The 20,556-nt window shown below is 35.3% G+C and overlaps 1 protein-coding gene and 2 long non-coding RNA genes across 3 annotated transcripts; all 3 read right to left on the reverse strand.

Moving 5' to 3' along the window:
* Positions 1-3,860: 3,860 nt before the first annotated feature.
* Positions 3,861-5,690, reverse strand: LOC147520631 (uncharacterized). Its single transcript, XR_015214444.1, has 2 exons — positions 4,354-5,690; positions 3,861-4,225 (listed from the first exon to the last, which is right to left on the reverse strand). It is a non-coding gene; the product is annotated as an uncharacterized LOC147520631 (long non-coding RNA).
* Positions 5,691-5,919: 229 nt separating this feature from the next.
* Positions 5,920-6,668, reverse strand: LOC147520632 (uncharacterized). The gene is made up of 2 exons (XR_015214445.1): positions 6,523-6,668; positions 5,920-6,326 (listed from the first exon to the last, which is right to left on the reverse strand). It is a non-coding gene; the product is annotated as an uncharacterized LOC147520632 (long non-coding RNA).
* Positions 6,669-7,144: 476 nt separating this feature from the next.
* REV1 (DNA-directed DNA polymerase) lies at positions 7,145-20,340 on the reverse strand. The gene is given in 27 exon segments (XM_086592165.1): positions 7,145-8,049; positions 8,973-9,240; positions 9,488-9,601; positions 11,069-11,129; positions 11,406-11,992; positions 12,070-12,143; positions 12,228-12,566; positions 12,774-12,866; positions 13,079-13,147; positions 13,744-13,816; positions 13,942-14,025; positions 14,176-14,262; positions 14,349-14,408; positions 15,202-15,294; positions 16,056-16,175; positions 16,435-16,638; positions 16,744-16,794; positions 16,910-16,998; positions 17,106-17,238; positions 17,771-17,821; positions 17,824-17,910; positions 18,420-18,928; positions 19,489-19,565; positions 19,653-19,768; positions 19,874-20,000; positions 20,075-20,176; positions 20,178-20,340. Coding segments are annotated over 25 exon segments (3,417 nt in total). The 5' UTR covers positions 20,267-20,340; the 3' UTR covers positions 7,145-8,049; positions 8,973-9,240; positions 9,488-9,559.
* Between the last annotated feature and the right edge of the window lie 216 nt (positions 20,341-20,556).

Genomic DNA, 20,556 nt, shown 5'->3' on the forward strand with positions numbered 1-20,556 from the left:
TGGAGTATGTAGAGCAGCACGAGGAGTAGAAGCTTTGGAGTGAAGCTGTTTATAGTTAACCTTTTATTTCCCTGTATGCATATTTTGTAGTGTAGTCAATACTTTATCTTTTGGAAGGTGTTGTGTATATGTTTTGATGGGGTTGTATATATTTAGTTTGCGTTGTATATAGATATGTTTTGGTTTTCAAACTATGTAAAGTTATATAACTTGGAAGGGTTGATATATGTATATTAGGTTATTTTGATTTTTTTCAGGTTACGACAGGTTTAGGTATATGAAATGTTGAATATACAAAGGAAACTCTGCCGGATTTTTTGTAGAAAAAAAAATATATGATGGTTTATTTAAATTTTAATGTTGAAAATAATCTTATTAACGCCTCGTAATCTTTATTGATTTTGGGGCGTTACACACTTCATGTCAATTTGGCAAAAGTTCTCAGCTTCCTTTTGTTTTGTCTACTTCCAAGTGTAATAAACCTTTACAGCTTTTACATGTAGACATATGGGGTCCTTCACCTGTACTCTCTGTAAAAGGATTCAAGTACTATGCATCAATAATAGATGATTTCTCAAATTATGTTTGATTTTTTTTCCACTATGTGTCAAATCTGATTTTCTAAAAAGTATTTCAAATTTTCAAACTTCAAGTTGAAAATCTCTTAAACACCAAAGTCAAAAAAATTAGATCAGACAATGGTGGTGAGTTTACAAGCAATGTTTTTGAAGATTTTCTGTCAAATTCAGGAATCAAACATCAATTCAGCTGTCCTCACACTCCACAACAAAATGGTGTTGTGGAGAGGAAACACAGACACATCTCTGAGTTAGGAAGAACCTTATTTGCTCAAAGTACTATTCCTTTTCATTACTGGGTAGAAGTATTTGAAATATCCATTTTTCTTATAAACAGACTTCCAGTAAAGAGGTTTAACTTCATCTCACCTTATGAAAAACTTTTTCATAAAACACCAAAATATCTTTTCTTCAAAAGTTATGGGTGTGCATGCTATCCTTGGCTACGCCCATATACATCAAATAAGTTTCAAGCAAGAAGTAAAGAGTGTGTTTTTCTTGGTTATAGTTTAAATCATCAAGGTTACAAGTGTCTTGACATTTCAACTGGAAAAGTTTTTACTTCAAGAAATGTTGTCTTCAATGAAAATCATTTTCCATTCAAAAGTCTTCCTTCCAACCACAATGCATCTGAAACTTTCACTACCTTTGATCATTCCATTTTCTCAATTTTTACCTTCTTCCAACAATATACTTACTTCATCTTCAAGCTACTCAGCCACACCTCAAACACCAAATTTCACTTACAGTCCTCCAGTTTCACATTTTCCTGCAAATTCAACTTCAACACCTATCATATCTCAACCTTCTACCTCTGTTCAACCTCAATCATCTCAACCTTCTACCTCACAACCTACACAACCAAGTAAAATCAAAACACCAAGAAGACGGCCCCCCTCTCATTGTGAATACTCATACAATGAACACAAGGTTAAAGGATGGTATTGTAAGGAAAAAGGCACTTCACTCTACTAAGCATCCTTTACCACGCTGTTATAGTGCTTCAACTCTTTTACCTTCACTTCCAACATGTTTTAGTCAAGCTTTCAAGCAAAAAGAGTGGAGAGATGCCATGGCTAAAGAATACAATGCATTACTCAAGACAAATACTTGGACCTTGGTTCCTTATAAGAATCAAAATGTAGTGCAGAACAAATGGGTATTTCAAATCAAGCAAACTACTGAAGGTAAACTAGACAAGTTGAAAGCTAGATTGGTGGCTAAAAGGTTTCAACAAAAGGCTGGAGTTGATTTCAGTGAAATATACAGTCCTGTAACAAAGCCTGCTACAATAAGATTGGTTCTTACCATTGCGGTTCAAAATGACTGGGTCATCAAACAATTGGATGTTAGCAATGCCTTCCTTCATGGTCACTTAAGAGAAGAGGTTTACATGGCACAGCCTGCTGGTTTTATCAACAAGGACAAGCCATCATTTGTTTGTAAGTTAAACAAATCTTTGTATGGCCTAAAACAGGCTCCTCGTGCCTGGTACTCTGAATTTATGGGAGCTTTACTTGCATTGGGTTTTCAGACGTCTGAAGCAGATCACTCACTCTTTGTACAAATTCATCAAGACCTAGTTACTTACATTTTGGTGTATGTTGATGACATCTTACTTACGGGAAATTCATTGTCGCATTGTGAAATAATAGTTCATAGGTTGAGCATACAGTTTGCAATGAAAGACTTGGGGAATATAAGTTACTTTCTAGGTTTGCAGATTACAAGGACTAAAAACTATATGTTTTTATGTCAGACTAAATATATTTTGGATATTCTTCAAAAGCATGATATGTCAGAAGCAAAGCCTATCTCCACCCCAGCTGCTACTAATTCAAGACTTGATAATATCACTGGAGATTTATTAGAAGACTCTACAAAATATAGACAAATAGTTGGAGCCTTGCAATATCTTACATGGAGTAGACCAGATATTTCTTTCTCAGTAAATCAGGTTTGTCAGTACTTGCAATTTCCAAGAACTACTCATTTAGCTGCAGCGAAAAGGATTTTAAGATATCTCAAAGGTACTTTAGATTATAGAATAATGATAAGAAAAGGAAGTTCACAAATTCAAGCTTTTTCGATTGACATTGGATGGATGTCGACATTTAAGATCTACAAGTGGTTACCTAGTATTCTATGGAAATACTCCAATTTCTTGGTCACAAAGAAGCAACCCACTTGCCTCAAGATCAAGTACGAGTCCGAAAGTACCGGTCATTAGCTCACACCGCAGCCAGAACTTTCGTGGCTTAAAACTTATTCAGAGATCTACACATTCCTATTTACACTCAACCACTCTTGTGGTGTGATAACATTAGTGCCATCTCATTAGCCTCAAATCCAGTGTTTCATGCACGCACTAAACATATTGAAGTGGATTACCATTTTGTAAGAGAATTTGTCACAAGCAAAGCAATTCAAATAAAGTATGTCTGCAGCCAAGATCAACTAGCAGACATTCTCACAAAAGGCTTATCAAAGCAACATCATCTCTATCTCCAATCCAAGCTATCAATAGTTTCTAAACCTACTTCTGCTTGAGGGGGTATATTAGACAACAGTCCACGTCAGCTAGTTTCTAGAAGAAAGTTTGTTAGTGAAGAAACTGTATTCTGTTAGTTAGTTAGCTTTCTGTTTTGAATTCAGTTAGACTATGAATGTAATACTATATAAAGTGTAATTGTAGTTCATAAATAATTAATGAGAATACTGTTATTCTACAGAATTAGATGTCCCGATGAGAAACATTACTCATATTTCAAGAGCTTTTAGTGTAAATGCTAGATTAAGTTCCTATCCTGCTTCTCTTCTACCTGTTGTTTTGTGTCAGTGATCGTTGTGTTTTGCCGTATCATTTGTCTGTAACTATTACCTTGGGAAATAACAAAGTTTTAGTTGAATTGTTGGATTCAGACCAAATATTAGCATATCCATTTTGATTGGACTTTGGACTAAAATATGATCATTTTGACTTTTGAGAACCTTTATGTTTTTGATATCAAGTGTTCTTATCGAATCTAGCTATGAACTTATTTATTTTGATCAGTATCTGTACCTCCAAGGATGTAAGTGTTCGTAGAACCGGAACTAGGACTTCTGGTCTTGGGTGCAACTCTTCTTAGAACTGGATTTCTAAGTAGTCTTGATACTAGCTGATTATTCTTGAAACAGACCTCAATGATTTCCAATTAAGTCATGACGTCTAGTAGCACGATCAGTCAACACTGATGACTGTCAAGATATTAAGGAACCAGACCTGTCTAATTATTTCTTCTTCTTTCTTGTTTGTTTTTGTTTAGACTTCAGAGAGACCATAGCCATCCCCATATCAACTACCATGGGAAGCAAGGCTCAAGATAGCAAAAAGGAGTAGCAGCAAGAGGATCCACATACCTCTATGAGAAGAAACATGTGCATGGTAACCTCAAGCCAAGCAGCTTTCTTTGGATCTTCATGTAGAACCGAGAAACGGTGATTTTGCACTTGAGAAACTTGTTTGGGGTGAAAACAGTTACAAATCAGGTGTCTCATCCGAAGCATGAAGTCCACATTCACTCCAAACAACTCCCACGGCCAACAGGCACCACTCCGAGCCCAGGATCCATGACTGTTGAGAATGGCTGACGTGGCTTTCTGATCTGGCATGGAAGGAGGATATGTTAGTTACTTGCTCTAGATTAGGTTCTAGTTGTGCATTTTTGAACCCAAAGAAATCACAACATTATTGTAATGAACTTTTTGATTTTTGGGAAAAAATATTTTTTACCGAAACTCTGAATTGAGTAACAATTGTCAAGTAGCAGATTGATCATCATATTCATGTCAAAAGCATTATATGATCAATGCAGCAGACCTTCAAATCTATCTCAAATATTAACCAGTCAGCACTATTTATCCTGCCCAAACAAGCACAGCCCAATAACAAGCAGTATGGCCGTTTGACGATAGGCCCTCATCTCAAGGTTGTCCTGCGTGATACCTGTTAATAAAAAAGGAAAGAAATAAAAACCAAACTTGATGAGGGCAAAAAAAATGGGTTAAAGGAGGTTGAGACAACAAAAGGAAAATTAAATTAAATCCCTTCTTCCTCTCCTTCAAACTTCAAGTGAAATAAGTGTGTAACTGTCCCTTCGTTAGCCATTTGAATGAACACTGTACGGTCCCCTCTGTTTTTTTTTAAGCCCAACTGTTAAATAGTCAACCCACATCATAAATCAAAGTCAAATATAATTAAGAACACAGATTTTAACTAGCTCAAGTTCTAACATGATACCAAAAGAGAAATAAGGTATACTAGTAACTAATGCCAGAAAATGATTTCTGCCCTGATAACTGTGAAGCACATGTTTGTTAACAAATCACAAACATAAGCACTTGCTGGATGGTGTCACCTAAAAGTGCATGTAACTCCACATATCAAAAATGGTAATTTGAGTTTAACAACAAGTATTGTATCATGTATATTATATTTTGCAAGACGAAAAGTATCGGTTTCAGTTATATTATCAGCGAGAAGCAATAGTTTCATCAAGTAAGGCTCTTGCCTCTATGCCATCTTCTTTACAACTGCATTTGTCTCAAAAATTATTAATATATGATATAGCACGTGTCCTCGAAGCGCATATAATACCAGAGTCTTTCTCAAAATGCTATATTTCCAATAGCATTTTCTCCACACGCTATGGTATACAATAGCGTTGACAAACACAAACTCTTATCATTAATTGCAATCACAAACTGTCAAAATCTACTATTACAAACAGCTATTAACAAATAGCTTTTGTATTCACCATTTTTTTTTCCTATTTTTTTAACAGCAAATCAGATTACCTTACATAATTGGATCCAGACGGATTTGAACCATCAACCTCTCAATTAAGAGCACTCTTACCATTTTGAGCTTATAAATCCACTAGAGAACACACATATATTTGCACCAGATATGTACTAACAAAAGTACTCAGAAGAACCAAACAACTTGAACTACACATAAATGGGAACTCATGCTTGTAACAGGCTTGATCTGATTACCTTTTCCTTCACTTACCCGTTTGCTCCATAGCTTCCAAAACAACCCAAAACATCAGCTCCTAAATATCATTACTTTCTGTCAAGTGAAGGTGGGATTCTTTCTTTTGTACCTCATCAGGATCACACCTTCCATTTTAACCTTTACTTGAACACCAAGTGAAACTGTTCATATTAAGTCAAAACCCTATACCACTACTCACCTCAATTAACAACTATGACCCCCTCCTTATTCCAAGAGCTCTTAGGTTTGTTATTCATGTTCCGGATATCACTCAATTTGAGAAGAGAAGAAGCCTGACTATTCATACAAATAGTTTGTCAAATTCGCTGATATTAAAAACTACATAACGTAGTGAGAGAGAACTGTAGGAGAGGAAACAGTTATACATATTAGTCTAGTGTCATAACTTCATTTTCCACATCGAGCATAATTGGATCATTTCGTAATTGCAGGAACCATGTAAAACTACAACTTCTTTGCTTTTCTATCATCAACACTAACAACAAAAACATAAACAGAAGAAATTAAGAATTTAGCATTTCATCAGACAGTGCCTAGCAAGCTCAGCATATGCTTCATTGATGTCAAAATCACAATGTTCTTTCCCATTCTGAGAGGAGGACAGGCACGTTTGGGTAAACTATAAATACCATTCACACAGAGAGAAGAAGATCGGCCTTCTTTGAAGTAAGGCTCGTCAAGGATATCTACACAAAATCGTAGATGCAATTCCATTATCAGATACTTATTAATACAAAGTTCTTACAGGGATCAATATAAATCTATTTTGACGAAGTGTTCTGTCAAAATCCGGGCATAATTGTGACTTTAATATAAAGTTCTTACAAACAAAATAAATAAAGAAATACATCAATATAAAATCTAGAATGCAAACAATTAAACCTTCTCTCCCTGCTCCACATCATCAGAGTCTTTCTATAAACCCTAACGATAGAGTTTTCAGACTTAAAAATTGTGTTTTTAAGTCTGAACTCTCTCATGAAAATTTTCCCTCTATTTATAGCTATGGGTTTCCAGCGTAATATACGCGGAATGGACACGGTATATTAAGATCCAGCTCAGCAAAAACGCGGAAGAAACACGTAAAGCTCATATCACCGGGTGGGCTTTTTATGTTAACGGGCCTCCACACTACTCCCTCCTCTCCAAATTTCCTTGATTCGCAACTTTTGACATGTTCCGCACTTTTACCAAAAAGATTACAGCAAAATTACCGTTTCGGGAGATACCCCAATATATGCTAACACTACAAAAAGCTGGAAATTTTGACATGCCCAACACATCAACAATATAAACTATGGCATTGTATACAGACGAAAAAAAATATGCCCCCTCTTGCGATTCCTAATTTGATCCAATTGTTTAGTTTTTTGACTGACTGGAAGAGTAAGGTACAGTTTGCCCAACTCTGAGTTCTCTGCAATCTGCATCACGATCTGGAAAGATATACTCGGAAAAGGTTCTGAATCCTATCCAAATACTGGATGCAATTGAACAATCTGTGTTCAGGAAAACAGCACGTAATTTTGTTGTGAATGCTAGATCAACATTTAGAAAATTAAATTATTCTGAATGTTACACACTACAGAAATTTGTTAGAGTTGAGACCATAATCTACTCTAGTGATCCCCTCTCCTCTTCCTGCAGCAGCGCAATGCATACCATATAACTACTACTCGCTACAATTACATGATATGGAGAAAGTACTTAAGGCAGAGCTTATAAACAAGTAAATGGCACAGGCCTCAATGCCTCATCAATGCCAGATCGAATTGCCAACTATTACCACGAGCAGGTTCGGGACCCTGAAAGTTTGGAAGCTGCTGCCACCAAAGACATATTTCATATTGATCAAGTAGGTTAAATTAATAACTTGAATTTGCAGTTGATGACCCCCTGTCAGAGCTAGAGTAGAGGTAGTTGAGATTCTTTGTACAAACGAATAATCTCGTTATCTCAAGCCTCTGCTCCCAGAAGCATGAAAAGGCAAGTCAACAGCACCAAATGATATCTCTGGCATCCAATTTCCTGTATGTAAGCCCATATTAACTTCATTCCTTCATCTTACCAGGGAAAAACAAAACTTCATTCCTTCATGAAGTAACCAGTTGACATGTACTCAGAAATCACACAACTTTGGAAGATCCTGACCGACCCAAGCTTACCAAGGTTCAAGCCAGCCTGCATGTTCTTCCTAAGCAAACTTTCCCCAACCAATCCACACATTTATGCACTGTTGACAAGATTATCCAATCAACATAAGCAAATTTTGGTGGATAGGGGAATGGCGCAACCTCCAAACTACCTGAGTCTGTGCATTCCCATTCACAAGCAAGGCTTAATCGAGTCATGGTTTCCAAGACGTCCGACTTGAGCCCAAATATTGGTGCAAGGATGAAAGAAATCCACCTGAACCAACAGACACGTAGACAAAATGAGCTTCAGACTAACTTGGCACAGAAAGCAGAAAATAATATGAATAAATACTTTGTAGCAATAAATAAGAGACTTAAAATAGTTTCTTTTCAACCTGAAAATAAAGGATAATAAATTATAGGGTTAATAGTACTTTAGATGAGCAATAAGATTTCCCCCCCACTAGAGACTTAAAATAGTTTTCTTTTTCAAACCACAAAATTGTTTTCAAAAAGAAAATATTCAATTTTAATTATGGGGGCATTTATGTCATTTTCAGTTGTTTGAATTTTAAACTTTGAACTAAAAATGGGGATCCTAATTGGCTCATCAACACTAGTTCACCCTAAATTATATATTAATGGCAATTTTAAACTTTGAGCAAAAATGGTCATCAAACTAATATCATATATGAATGACAACAAACAAATAGATATAAATATCATTACGATCTCTCAATCAAATCCATTCAATAAGACTTACAAATTTCCTTTGGACACATAAAAAAACACATAGTTGCAAATCTTGAGAATGTAGTAATTCACTTTAAAAATAAGACAAAACAAGAAGAACCACAACAGTTTTTATAGTGTAAATTGTTTTTTTAACTGAGACAAAACTAGAAAAAACACAAGAAATTTTTCTTTTCTATTTTCTTTTCCTAATTTTTCTTTTCTATTTTCTTTTCCTATAATGTTTATCCTTACTTTTTGTGTTCCTTCCTTCTTTCCCTGATTATTTCTCACCCATTAGCAGATAACTCTTTTAATTAATAGTAGCAACTGATATTTCACTAAATCAATAACAAAAAATTTAAAATCTATTCTGCTAAAAAGGATTTTTAGAACTCCAAAGTAAACATGGCAAAGATAAAGGACAACCATGAAAGCTATGCAACATCCAGTTAAACATCTAACCTTAGTTGTCTCCATTGTATAAAAAGTATGAGAAGTCACAAGTTTAACAAAGAAAAGTATCTCAATGTAAGATGTCAAGTTGCTCGAGCCACAAAACATCTTAAATAATATCTGCTACTGATCATAAGTCACCCATTTTCTTTTAATGAATTGAATGAGGCTGCGGACTGTGGTACACTGGCACTCTTAAGATCCTACAGGTACCAGCTAGCTTAGTTGGTAATGTTGGGAGTTGTTACTATTTCAAAACCTGCCAGCACCACTTCCGCTAAAAAAGAGAAAGATACCAGGAGATCAGGTGGAAGTAATAGACAATGCAAGTCCCAGTATTAAAACATAGTCAACTTGTACCCTAGATTTGAAACAATTTAGAAGAAAATGAATGCAACTCATTCAAATTATTAGAAGGACGACACGTCCACAACTTAAATATATTAGGGACCTGGAAAACATAATGACTGAGAACAAAAGTTGTTTCTACTATATAAATAAGAAAAACTTTCAAGATGTCTTACTCTGGAAAAGGGATCGTCCGGGTGTCATAGATAAATCATATGATATAATACGAAGCCCTAGTCCTTCGCATGTTAAACATTCAAGTTTCCTCCGTAGTTCTCAGCAAAGGAAACCTATATCATTGAAAATAAAAAGTGAAAACACGTGTAAGAAAAATAATTACTTCAATATAACAGTTCTATTGTACTTGAAAAAGTACAGTTCCACAAGTAAATATGTGAAGATGACCAATTGCTAGCCAACTGGGAAGTTGTGAGAGTGAAATGGCTATGGGATAAAGGTCTAGGGAACATTAGTAGGTTGTATTTGTCCTAATAATGTGTTCAACCATCTCAAGAGCCCATCCAAAGATTTATAAAAGGAAGAAGTAGCATTTGAGACTAGATAAAAGGGGACCAAACATAACACATTGTAGACATTTTCCCGATTTTAAAACCAATATGATCATGTTAGAGATATTTTATGTGATGCAATTTGGAGGGCTGGGGTGCAAGTGAAGAAAGAGGCTCCTGTTAACTTTCTCACTAATCTGAATGAGGGCATATCGATACTTCGACTGGCAAATGTCTTGATTTATAGTTAGTATGATAGGGGAAACATGCATGTGTTGATGTAACTGGAGTCTCTCCATTGGTAGGGCTGGGGAATGGAGATTTTGAGGTGGGAGAAGTAGCTAATAGAACAGCAACAGAAAATATGGATAAGCATAAGGAGGCTTGTAGGGCTAACCAGTATTGTTTTACTCTATTTAGTTTCGACACTTTCGGGTTCTTGGCACAACAGTATGTTAAGCTCCTCAAGAGACTTCAGAAAGCTATGGACAACAACGTAATGACAACTAGTTCTAACGAGTTTGTTTTAGAATGATAGGATTGCTATTATTGAGAAAGGAAAAATATCTGCTTTGTTGCACGTTTATTCTAATTATTTGTAAAACCCATTATCATTATCAATAAAATTTCCACTTAATATATATATGGCTACGTCGACATACATAATTGACATACGGAAATGAACATACGCATTCAAAAAGCGGACTTATACATTTTTAACTAAGGGCTTATTTTTGGTAAAAATGACTTACCTACTATGGATAGTATCTCCACAAAAAATCAGCTCAATTAGATGTCTCTAGTCTTGTCAAAAATGTGTTAAATTCTATCTCTAACCTAGATAAAAATTGTTGTCTACTTCTGAAAAAATATCTAATGGTCCAGAAATGTCGAGTTTTTGCAATAATTTTTTGCCAATGTTAAAAATTGTCAAATGAGCTGAATTTTTGTAGAGATGCTATTTATGGTTAGTAGATCATATCCACAAAAAATCAAATTTTAATTCATTTTGTAGGTGGATTGTTTTAAATTTGTGTTTTGCCTTATTTTAGGCTTTAAAATTTGGTACAAATTTAAAACAACTATATATATATATTTTAAGGATCTTTTTAAGAGCTATTGTGTATAGATATGTGGATTAAAAGTTCAATCAAATGCTGAAAATGATCTCCCACCATGGAGAACATGATTTTAATATATTCATAAAAAAAATGGGGTAATGATGATAGAAAGTCATTAAGTATATACCTGAGCATATGGAAGCACTTCTTCGTATACTTGTAAGAAAAATCTTGATTTTATAGATAACCTGAAGGAACAACAATTTCATTAATGGCATAGCCGTACATGCCAAAACAATCTAAACATATTCCAGGGGTACACGACTACATGGCATGCCAAAGGCATGCTGATAACATGTCAAGATTTACCAACAAAATTTATGATGGCACAACCAACCAGTAGTTAGTCAGTCAGTCAGTTAGTTAGTTAGTTATTGTGTGTGGGCCATGACAAGTAAGATATGCAGAGGGGAGAAACTGCTCAAAGATTGGTCACACAGAAAAGCATAAAGCTGCTTGATTACCTCCTCAAAAGACGAAAGCAGATGTATATCTCCTCCATGTCTGATTTTATCTTTAGTTCAATATACTGTTGAAGAAGACTGCATACACTGGATATGACATCATCCTCTGGATCATTACTTGCCTCCCAGAAAGTAGGAGGTGCAGATATTGTGCTTTGCAGAAGGGAAGACAGAAGCCCACTCGAGCCAGATCTATAATACATCTCTGCAAGAAGATTTAATATCAAATGATTGCTGACTTCAAACTTATCAACCCATAGTGGAGGACAACCAATCCAAAGATGGTTCCTTGAAACTGAATTCGATTCCTCCAAATGATCATTAATATTTTCCCTTTTCACTTTGTCATGGGGACACTCTACAAGACAATTATTGGAACATTCTGGCCTTCTGTGTCCAGGAAGTAACTGAAGTATGTCAACCTTTAATTCTTCAGGTAACTGCTGTAGAACAGAGATATCAACTTGACTTAAAGATGTTGGCATAAAATCATTTTGATCTTCACCCATACTGGTCGTATGTGAATTGAAGGATCCAGCCACAGAAGTAGATGCTGAGTGATACTCCTGAGGTCTACGCTGGTGTACCTAAGCAAAAGTTACACAGTAAGAGCAAGTTTTGGAAGCATCAACCCATATAAAATAGTGAAATAGAATGGACTCACCTCATTTTTACTTCCAGACTTCTCAAAGTGGACTTGATGACAAGAAAGAGGTTCCTTTCCTTTATTTCTTTCACCTGAATACAGTAAACAATGTGCCCTCAGTCACTCTCTAAAAAAAGCATATCATTAACAGTTTTATAGCCACATACAGTAGTCACCTTCCAAATCTCTTCTAAACAAATTGCATACAGAATCACTAATTTTATTATCCTTGTCTTCATTTTTCTCCAACAAGTCGGATAACTTCCCCCCATACATTTCATTTACTTCCAAGAAGATTTCTGGTGGAAGAGTCTTGATCACTCCCATATCAAGATCACATATATGTGGCAAAGTGGAAGTGCGGCTTAAAGAAGCATCACCACGGGACTGATCTGTCTGTACCTGATACGAAGGTCCAGTTGAATTTTTAACAAACTTGCTGGAATCCCCATCATAATGCGGTTTAGCAAGCTTCATAGAAACTGTGCCATGCTGTCCCTCAAGCAATGGTATCTCTGTTACAGCAACGAGCACCTTCAGTCAAAGGGGTTGAATATCCAATATAACTGCATGCTCTAAGATATTTTAGCATCTTCTACGTAAAAACACTAATCCTTTTGATACTGTTGAAACTATAAAAAAAACCAATGTTCTGACAGTCCATAGAGCAATCATGTTAACAAGAGATTCATTCATGAATTAAGTCTTTCATCTGCTTTTACCTCCATCAATCCTCTCCTTGGATGAAGAAATGGGTTCTTCCATATTTGCAGAGGCAGAAGAGAGCCATGATCTGAGTGAACTTCTCTCATGCCCTTCCATAATCAAAATATAGATAAACAAAGTTAGCCTTTCAAGAAGCGCTTAAAATGATCCTCTTTGTCAGTAATAACCAAGAACTACTCAGGAATTAGGAAGTAATGGTTTCAGGGGATAATTTTGAATGTAATCCAGAGTACTTAACAATCAAGTCCATAGAACTAGAATTTAAAAATAAACAAAGTGACAGTAAAGCTTATTCAAGAACCTGAACTAGCCAAGTCTGCATTTTCCAGTCTTGAAACTTGCAGGCCAACACCTCGAATATCCTTGACATCTATTTAAAAAGCAAGTAACAGAAGTTAAAACAAATATTCAAGTGGAACAAATTTTAAAGAATAGTAATTGATTAATCTAATCTTGTTTAATAGTAGACTTCACCTATGAGGACTATTTCTAGGAATTTCAGCAATATTTTGGAACAAGAAAAATATAAACATAAGCCCATACGCACTAAAGCACATGAAGAACAAAAACAAATAAAAATGCAATTACTCATTTCCTGAAACTGTCCATTACCTTGGGTTCTTTAGTGACGATTAATTTCTAAATAGTTCCAAGGCCTTCTAAGGAAAACCTCACACCACCATGAAGGCTGATTAAGTGAGTACAGTATTACTGGGAAGAATGGGTTGTCACACTCTCTCAATGCCAAATCAGTATATAGGTATGTGGGAGGTAGAACAAAAGGAATCAAAGGAAATCTGCAGATATGGCAGAAACTGATCTTTTCTTTTATCTTTTCTGGGGATACATGTGTAAGCAGTTGTATAGGAGTCACGAATCCTCATCAACTCCAAACTCAAAGTTGATTAGAAATAAAAATATTTTGTGGAAAATAATTTCAAATAGAATGGAGACGAGCTCATTCACCTAATTGGAAATAACCAAAGAGTTGCTTGCTTATTCTTTGAAGTACATCCACATCATCTGTAGCGACAGGAATCTACAACAAGAACAATGGTTATAAAAGTTAGAGACATATGGCAGACTACTTTCACTTAGTGCAGATTACTTTCACTTTAAGCATAAATAGAAATATGTAACAAAATAGTGCAGCATCAACATTACCGTCACTGAATGGCTTAGATTTTCACAATCTCCACAACCCATATACTTTGCAGGCTCCTCGGCATCTTTCCTTTTCTTCTTTAACTGTACCAGTTTTAACAAAGACCACATTTTTCAAAGTTCAGATTGTAACAATAAACTATCAGAAGGAAGAGACACATATTTAAGCAAAACTTGGGAAACAGAATAAGGCCCACCGAAAAAAAAAAGAAGAAAAGAGGAAAGACATCATACTTTTAGTGTAAAAGTTCGACCTTGGACTCCACACCCTTGCAAGCGCAAAGAAACTTCATTGCAGAGGTTCACAAGAAATCTTTGACTCTAGAATTGAGGAGTCTCAGATTATCACCCATACAATGAATAAAATCACTAAGGCTATTATTGATTGCAATGTAATTAGTGCTTACATCTTGCCACCTATTGAACCTCACACCCCAATTCACTTCTGCCCCAACAGACTTGGTCTCCTGCAGTTCATGTGTAAGTGCAAGAAAATTACATTATGGAAGTCAAAGACATCAGAAAGATTAATTTAAGAATATCACAGATGTATAGTTATTCATGTGCAAATACGATAGGGGTAGGACAAGAATGACTGTCAGTATGAGATACTAACTCAAAACAAATAATTAATAAAGAGAAGTAAGGTAGAGATATCCAAACTGTGAGTTCTTCAGCTGTTCCAACAGGAATGCAATATTGCCGGGTTCCAACAGTAATGTAATATAGCCAGGACAAGAAGTATAGTCCATCATGGGAGTTGAAGTAATCAAAGCATAGTCCCTTCCAGCGAGAGTTTTTTAGTAATTTTTTGAGCAAGTTTCTAATATGTAGACCCTATTATATATATATGGATACAAGGCCAAAACTACCTAAGACCATGTGCTCTTTTTCTCTCCTTTCTTCTTCATTAGCAATAAAATGTTTTTACTTGTTCAAAGGTATTTGCAATGGTTATAAAACTTTTAAACACTAATCAATCTGATTTCACCGTATTTAAAAATTGAACCACAACTACTATATTAAAGGGGGAAAAGATAGGCATTTTTTCTTCTTTCCTTTGAATAGGTAATAAGAGAAATTTGTTTATAATAATAAATAACCAGGTATAACAATATTATGAATTCAATTAAAGAAAAAAGGACCAATGTGATATAATCAACAGTTTCATAAAACAGAAAATAAATAAATAAACAAAAATAAATAAATAAAAACTGCATATACAAATTCAGTAAATTTAACAAAGATAGTTTTCCAAACCTGCACCACTCCAACAGGCTGGCTATCAATTCCTCTACTGTAATTCCACAGCATAGTACCAGTCTTTGAACCAAAGTCCTTTTGAAGAGATTCCTATAAAAAGTATAGGAGGCCATGAAAAAAAATTTAACATCAATAAAGATATAGGGAGGTCTATACCCAGAATCATAACCAGATTACTCAAGCATATCTGCATATGTAGCAGGGGAAAAATATTATTATAGAATAACATGTAAAGTACAATGAAAAACAGCTCGTAGAACAGTGCATCTAAAATACTGGACAACCGATTAAGTACAGTTAAGACACGTTCAATTCAAGATAAATATAAACTATGAAGTCAAAACCTACGATCAACTTCACAAAACAATAATACAGGAAACCAACTGGTGCAACTGGTGCCACTGGTGCAGATGATTCAATATGATGAGAACTTATATTCTCTAATATTAAAATCAACCAGATTGACAACCCTGACTGAGCATTCTTGCTCTATTCTCAACTCACATCATAAATCCATTCCTCCTATTGCACAAGCTACAGGAGGGACTTGGGAGCACCCATTGCATATATCTGTCAATTCAGATAGATCACTCTGACAACAAAATAGGTAGACCCTAAAATTATCAGAAGGGCTCATGGCCTAATGCAGTGCTTCGTTCCCTGATTTATACATTTCAAATCAATTTCAAGGGCAACCTTATGATCTGAAGTTTTCTATTCAACAAGGTATCAGGAACATTGCCATTCAGAACAACTACCTCCAAACAGTTCACATTTTATCAATTATCCCCATATCGAATAACTACTTATGTAATTAACTGTACTATGTTCATAATAGCATATTACAAAACCTTTGAAAACGTCCGCAGTAGCCCACAAGTTTGAATATGTAGCCTTTTCAACTTCTCCTCTAACACACGCCCAATACCTGGAAGTGCTTTGATTGGAAGTTCAGCTAGAAAGCCTTCGACCTGGAGGAAGAATAAAAACATACTTACATAATGCATGTCATGCTCAGTATCAGAACAAGATAATCAAATAGACTGATTTAGCAAGCATAAATCCATCAATTAACATAACTTTTTCCAGACTCATACAAGCTATTGAACGATACTGGAACGTCTGATAAAAAAACAAGACAGAAGCAGAGCATGCTTCATCACCGTGATTCAACAGAAACCAAGGGTCTGATGGAAAAATTAAAAAAATAACACAACTCCAAAACCTAACCTTCATGGGAGAAATAAAAAATTGACCATTTGGTTTAGCAGTTTGTGTGGCAAGGCGAGCCATGAGCATATTACCAGCAACCCCTGCACTAGCAGTGCATCCTGTAGCTTCGAATATCTCCTGTCTGATTACAGAAGCTATATGTTCAGCATCTTCATCCACTCGGTCTGTTACATCCAAAAATGCTTCATCACAACTTACTGCCTGTTTCAAGAGATATCAAAATTACAGATTTTTTTATTATAGGTAACATTACGTGGAATAAAAGGGTGAAAATGGAATGAATTACATCTTTAAACATGTACACACCTGCACTCTACTGCAGTACTTATGCAAAATATCATAAAACTGATCGGCAACCTGCCAATAACAGCACCAACAGATGAAACATTGCCCGTTACAATATAAATAAACAAAAACAAATGTGCAATCTTGAATCTACACATCAATATAAGGAACTCGATGCACTGCTTACCACTTCATAAGCTTCAAAATTATATGGTATAATGACAAGATGAGGACAAAGAGCCTTTGCATCCCTAACAAACATTCCAGCTTTTACTCCTACAATTACATTATTAATAAATTTATAAAACAGCATCAAGGGATCAAGGCACCAGATAAAACATGAAAAATTAAATTATAAGCAGAAAACTCTACAAAAAAGCAACCGTGGTCTCGAGCAGGGTAATTTGCAGACGAAATTTCAGCTGTTCCTCTTGGGTTGTCTGAATGGCACACAGCTACAGGCTTGTCTTGCAATTCGGGACGATTTCTGAGAATTACTGACACAAAAAAGCAGTCCTGGAAAAGCACATGGTTATCACCCCTAAAAGATGTATTTACAAATTTTATAAATAACATGTGACAGAGAATTTCTCCTCGAGTGTGCCCCCCCTTTCCACGTTTTTCTTTGATTTGTATAGGGAATAACTATATATCAGATAAGCAGAAACCTAACACACACACACACATCCCAACCCAACACACACACACAAAAAAAAAAAAAAACCCTAAATACATAGACTGACAACAATACCAATTGTAATGCATTGGATCAAGTGAAGGGTAGAAACTTCTAGTTGATAGCATATAATTGCAAACAATAAGATAATGCGGTAAAGCAATCAGGTCAAAATCAAGACTCTAATGGGTCATTCAGTATATTGCATGTAACATTGACACTCCATATTTTCAAAATAAAATATGTGTCAGTATGTATCCATGTGTGTTACGAGAAACTGACATAATGAAGGACATTGGATTACAATATGCATTACACTCTATATTGTAAATTTGTAATACATCAAATCAGTAATATGATATACAAAATTACCATGTCAATATGGATAACAGAAGTTCCCTGGATCAACATTAGAACCATCAACAGTGGAATTTTTCATGTTTAAACCCACAGCTGGGAAAACGCTTACGATAACGGTTCCTCCAAGTTCCAATGAAATGCAGCCTTGAGTTCTACAAAATTCAAAATTCTGGATGAATTGAAATGCAAAATTTTCTTCACCGGAAAATTTCATAAATAAAACACAAACAGTATTATGCCAAAATAGAGAATCTCACTTGCCACAGCATCACAACAACATAAATTGGCCCAAAGTTTTGTAGCAATTCTATGAATCTTAGACCCAAGAAGTCTATGAACATAATAACCAAACAACTTCTGGTACTCAGCTTTAGAAGTTTGGTTAGTGGAGAGTGCATATTTGGATTTACCAGAACCCATGGGACAATTTAATTAGCGGAAAAAATTAAATCAAAATATACTCTCAAGTTTTGACATAGCATATAGAATTTGTTAGGTTCTTACAGAGAGTGTTATCAGGTAACCCCACTTTCCACAGAAACCTAAGAATTCTCAAAACTAAAACGCATCATATAGACTATGCAAATTCCGGTCCAAAAGAAAATTTTGTCAATTCATTGAAACATATGCACTAAGCAAGACAATACTCGTGCTTCGTTACCTTGAAATAGTTTTCCACAAAATTAGGATCCCCAAGAGTTGAATGACATGGATTAGACCCAGGTCCAATACGTGGAGTGGAACAGATTTTCTTGCTTTGATCACCTAAACAGTCAGTAGCTGAAGCTGAGGACTTGCAAGGACTGCATTTCAATGCTTCCCCAACATTTAAATCAAAAGAACTTGGTTCTGCCATCTTTGATTCTGAAACTTCCTCATCCACATATTTAGATTCCTCCTTTATTACCTCACCAGATTTCTCTTGACCAAAAGTGGATATTTCTTCATTGCACTCTGGACTGCAATCTACAGATTCACCAACTTCACAGGATGGTGCTTCCTGCGATATGGCACCCAATGGTAAAGGACCCACATTTTCAAGTTTTTCATCACAGTTAGCCGGAATATTGCCATCCTCGAGCATTGAAGTTGTTTTTGGAACAAAAAAGGCAGACAACTTTGGCTGCTTTCGAGTTTCACCTACAAGCTGGTCAAGTTGGTAAGGAACCCCTAGAAAGATCAAGCTGTCGTCAGACAAAGAACAATAAAATGACACGGAGTTCATTCTTATAGTCTCTCTAGTCTATCTATACTATGAGTACTTCAATTGTATGTTCACAATTTTATATGGTTATCTCTTATTCAAGGCTCTAGGTGTGTAATTATACAGGGTGGTTGGCTGTTTGGCACACTTAAATCCTAATAAGATAGGTCGTTACAGGTCACTTCTTTAAAGTTCATCCCTAAGGAGATCATTAAGGCCTTACAAAAGCAGAGACATAGTCCACACTACAGAACCTATATATTGTGACGAGAGTCCAAATAATGTTCAAACGTGATAGCTATCTTTGTCTCGTCAATAATTTGCTCTTTCTCAGGTTAAGAGCAGTTAAGAATGCTATAGATAAGACATTCTACTCTCTATTTTCAGTAATCCATTAACTATTAAATGAGTAAAAAAAATGAACAAAACAAATAGCTTTAAAATAAACAAAATAAAAGGGATGAAATTGGAGTGACAAAAAAATTCATAAAAATCTTCTAGGATTGAATTCGCATAAATAACTTACAATTCAAAAGTTTATTAGCCGCAACAGAATCCAATATCCAAGTAGGTTTCACTACTGGTAGCCCGCGACTAAAAGACCTACATCGAAATACAAAACAATCAACTAGTTGAAATTGGAGACAAATCCAAGGAAATCAAACACGCCAACGCCAAAAGTGAAGAAACCTGATATTCTTAATTTTACTATCTGGAAGATTACTACAGATAATATGAGTCACTTGACTTCGCGAGAAGTAATTCTCAAACCTCCCTCCATACTTCAACATGTAACTTCTAAGTTCCTGAAAAAAAAAAAAAAAAAAAAAAACCCTAATTTTCAACACTTACAATAAAACCAACATAATCAAACTCAATTTATTTACATAAAACAAAACCCTCAAATTAACCTGACTAGACGGAACAGTAAATCCATCAACAAAAATTGAAACCCCATTAAACAAAGGCGAATCATGAAAAGAATAAGTCGACGTATCAAACTGCTCTCGTAGTTTTCTATTCTTTTCAGTCATATAACTGCATTAAACATTAATGACGTGGTTAATAATTCGAAATTTCGTATAAAAAAAAAAAAAAAAAAAGTGTAATACCTGCCGAAATCTGAGAAATTGGATTTTCGAGAAGATGATTTGGAAGACGGGAGAGAATTGGATCCCCAAGCCATGCCCAGGGTTTTTATTTTGGTTTGGTTTTTTCTTTTTAGATGGGTTTGAAGAATTGGAGTTGAGACTTCGTTTTGAGTTGGAGCCTGAATTTGCGGAACGAGAAGAATCGAAGCTCATTTTTTTTTTCTTGGCGCCAATAGAAATTGTTGTAGAACAAAAGCACGAGGCGGTTTTTTCTTTTAAGCTAATTATTCTTAGGTACAAGTAATTTTTTTAATCCAGAAATTAGGCATTTGTCTAGAAAAAACCAATATTATCTTTTGATTCTACTCCAATTTTAACAACGGAGTTAAGGTATATTAACTGTTTTTCCAATTTCTTCCACAAATAAATAATACAAAAATCTAATGTGCGCAGACTATAGGTGTATGTGTCAATCGAGGTCACTCATTAGGCAAGGGTGCATG

The sequence above is a fragment of the Coptis chinensis genome, chromosome 2 (assembly GCF_015680905.1).
Source record: "Coptis chinensis isolate HL-2020 chromosome 2, ASM1568090v1, whole genome shotgun sequence".
NCBI lineage: Eukaryota > Viridiplantae > Streptophyta > Magnoliopsida > Ranunculales > Ranunculaceae > Coptis > Coptis chinensis.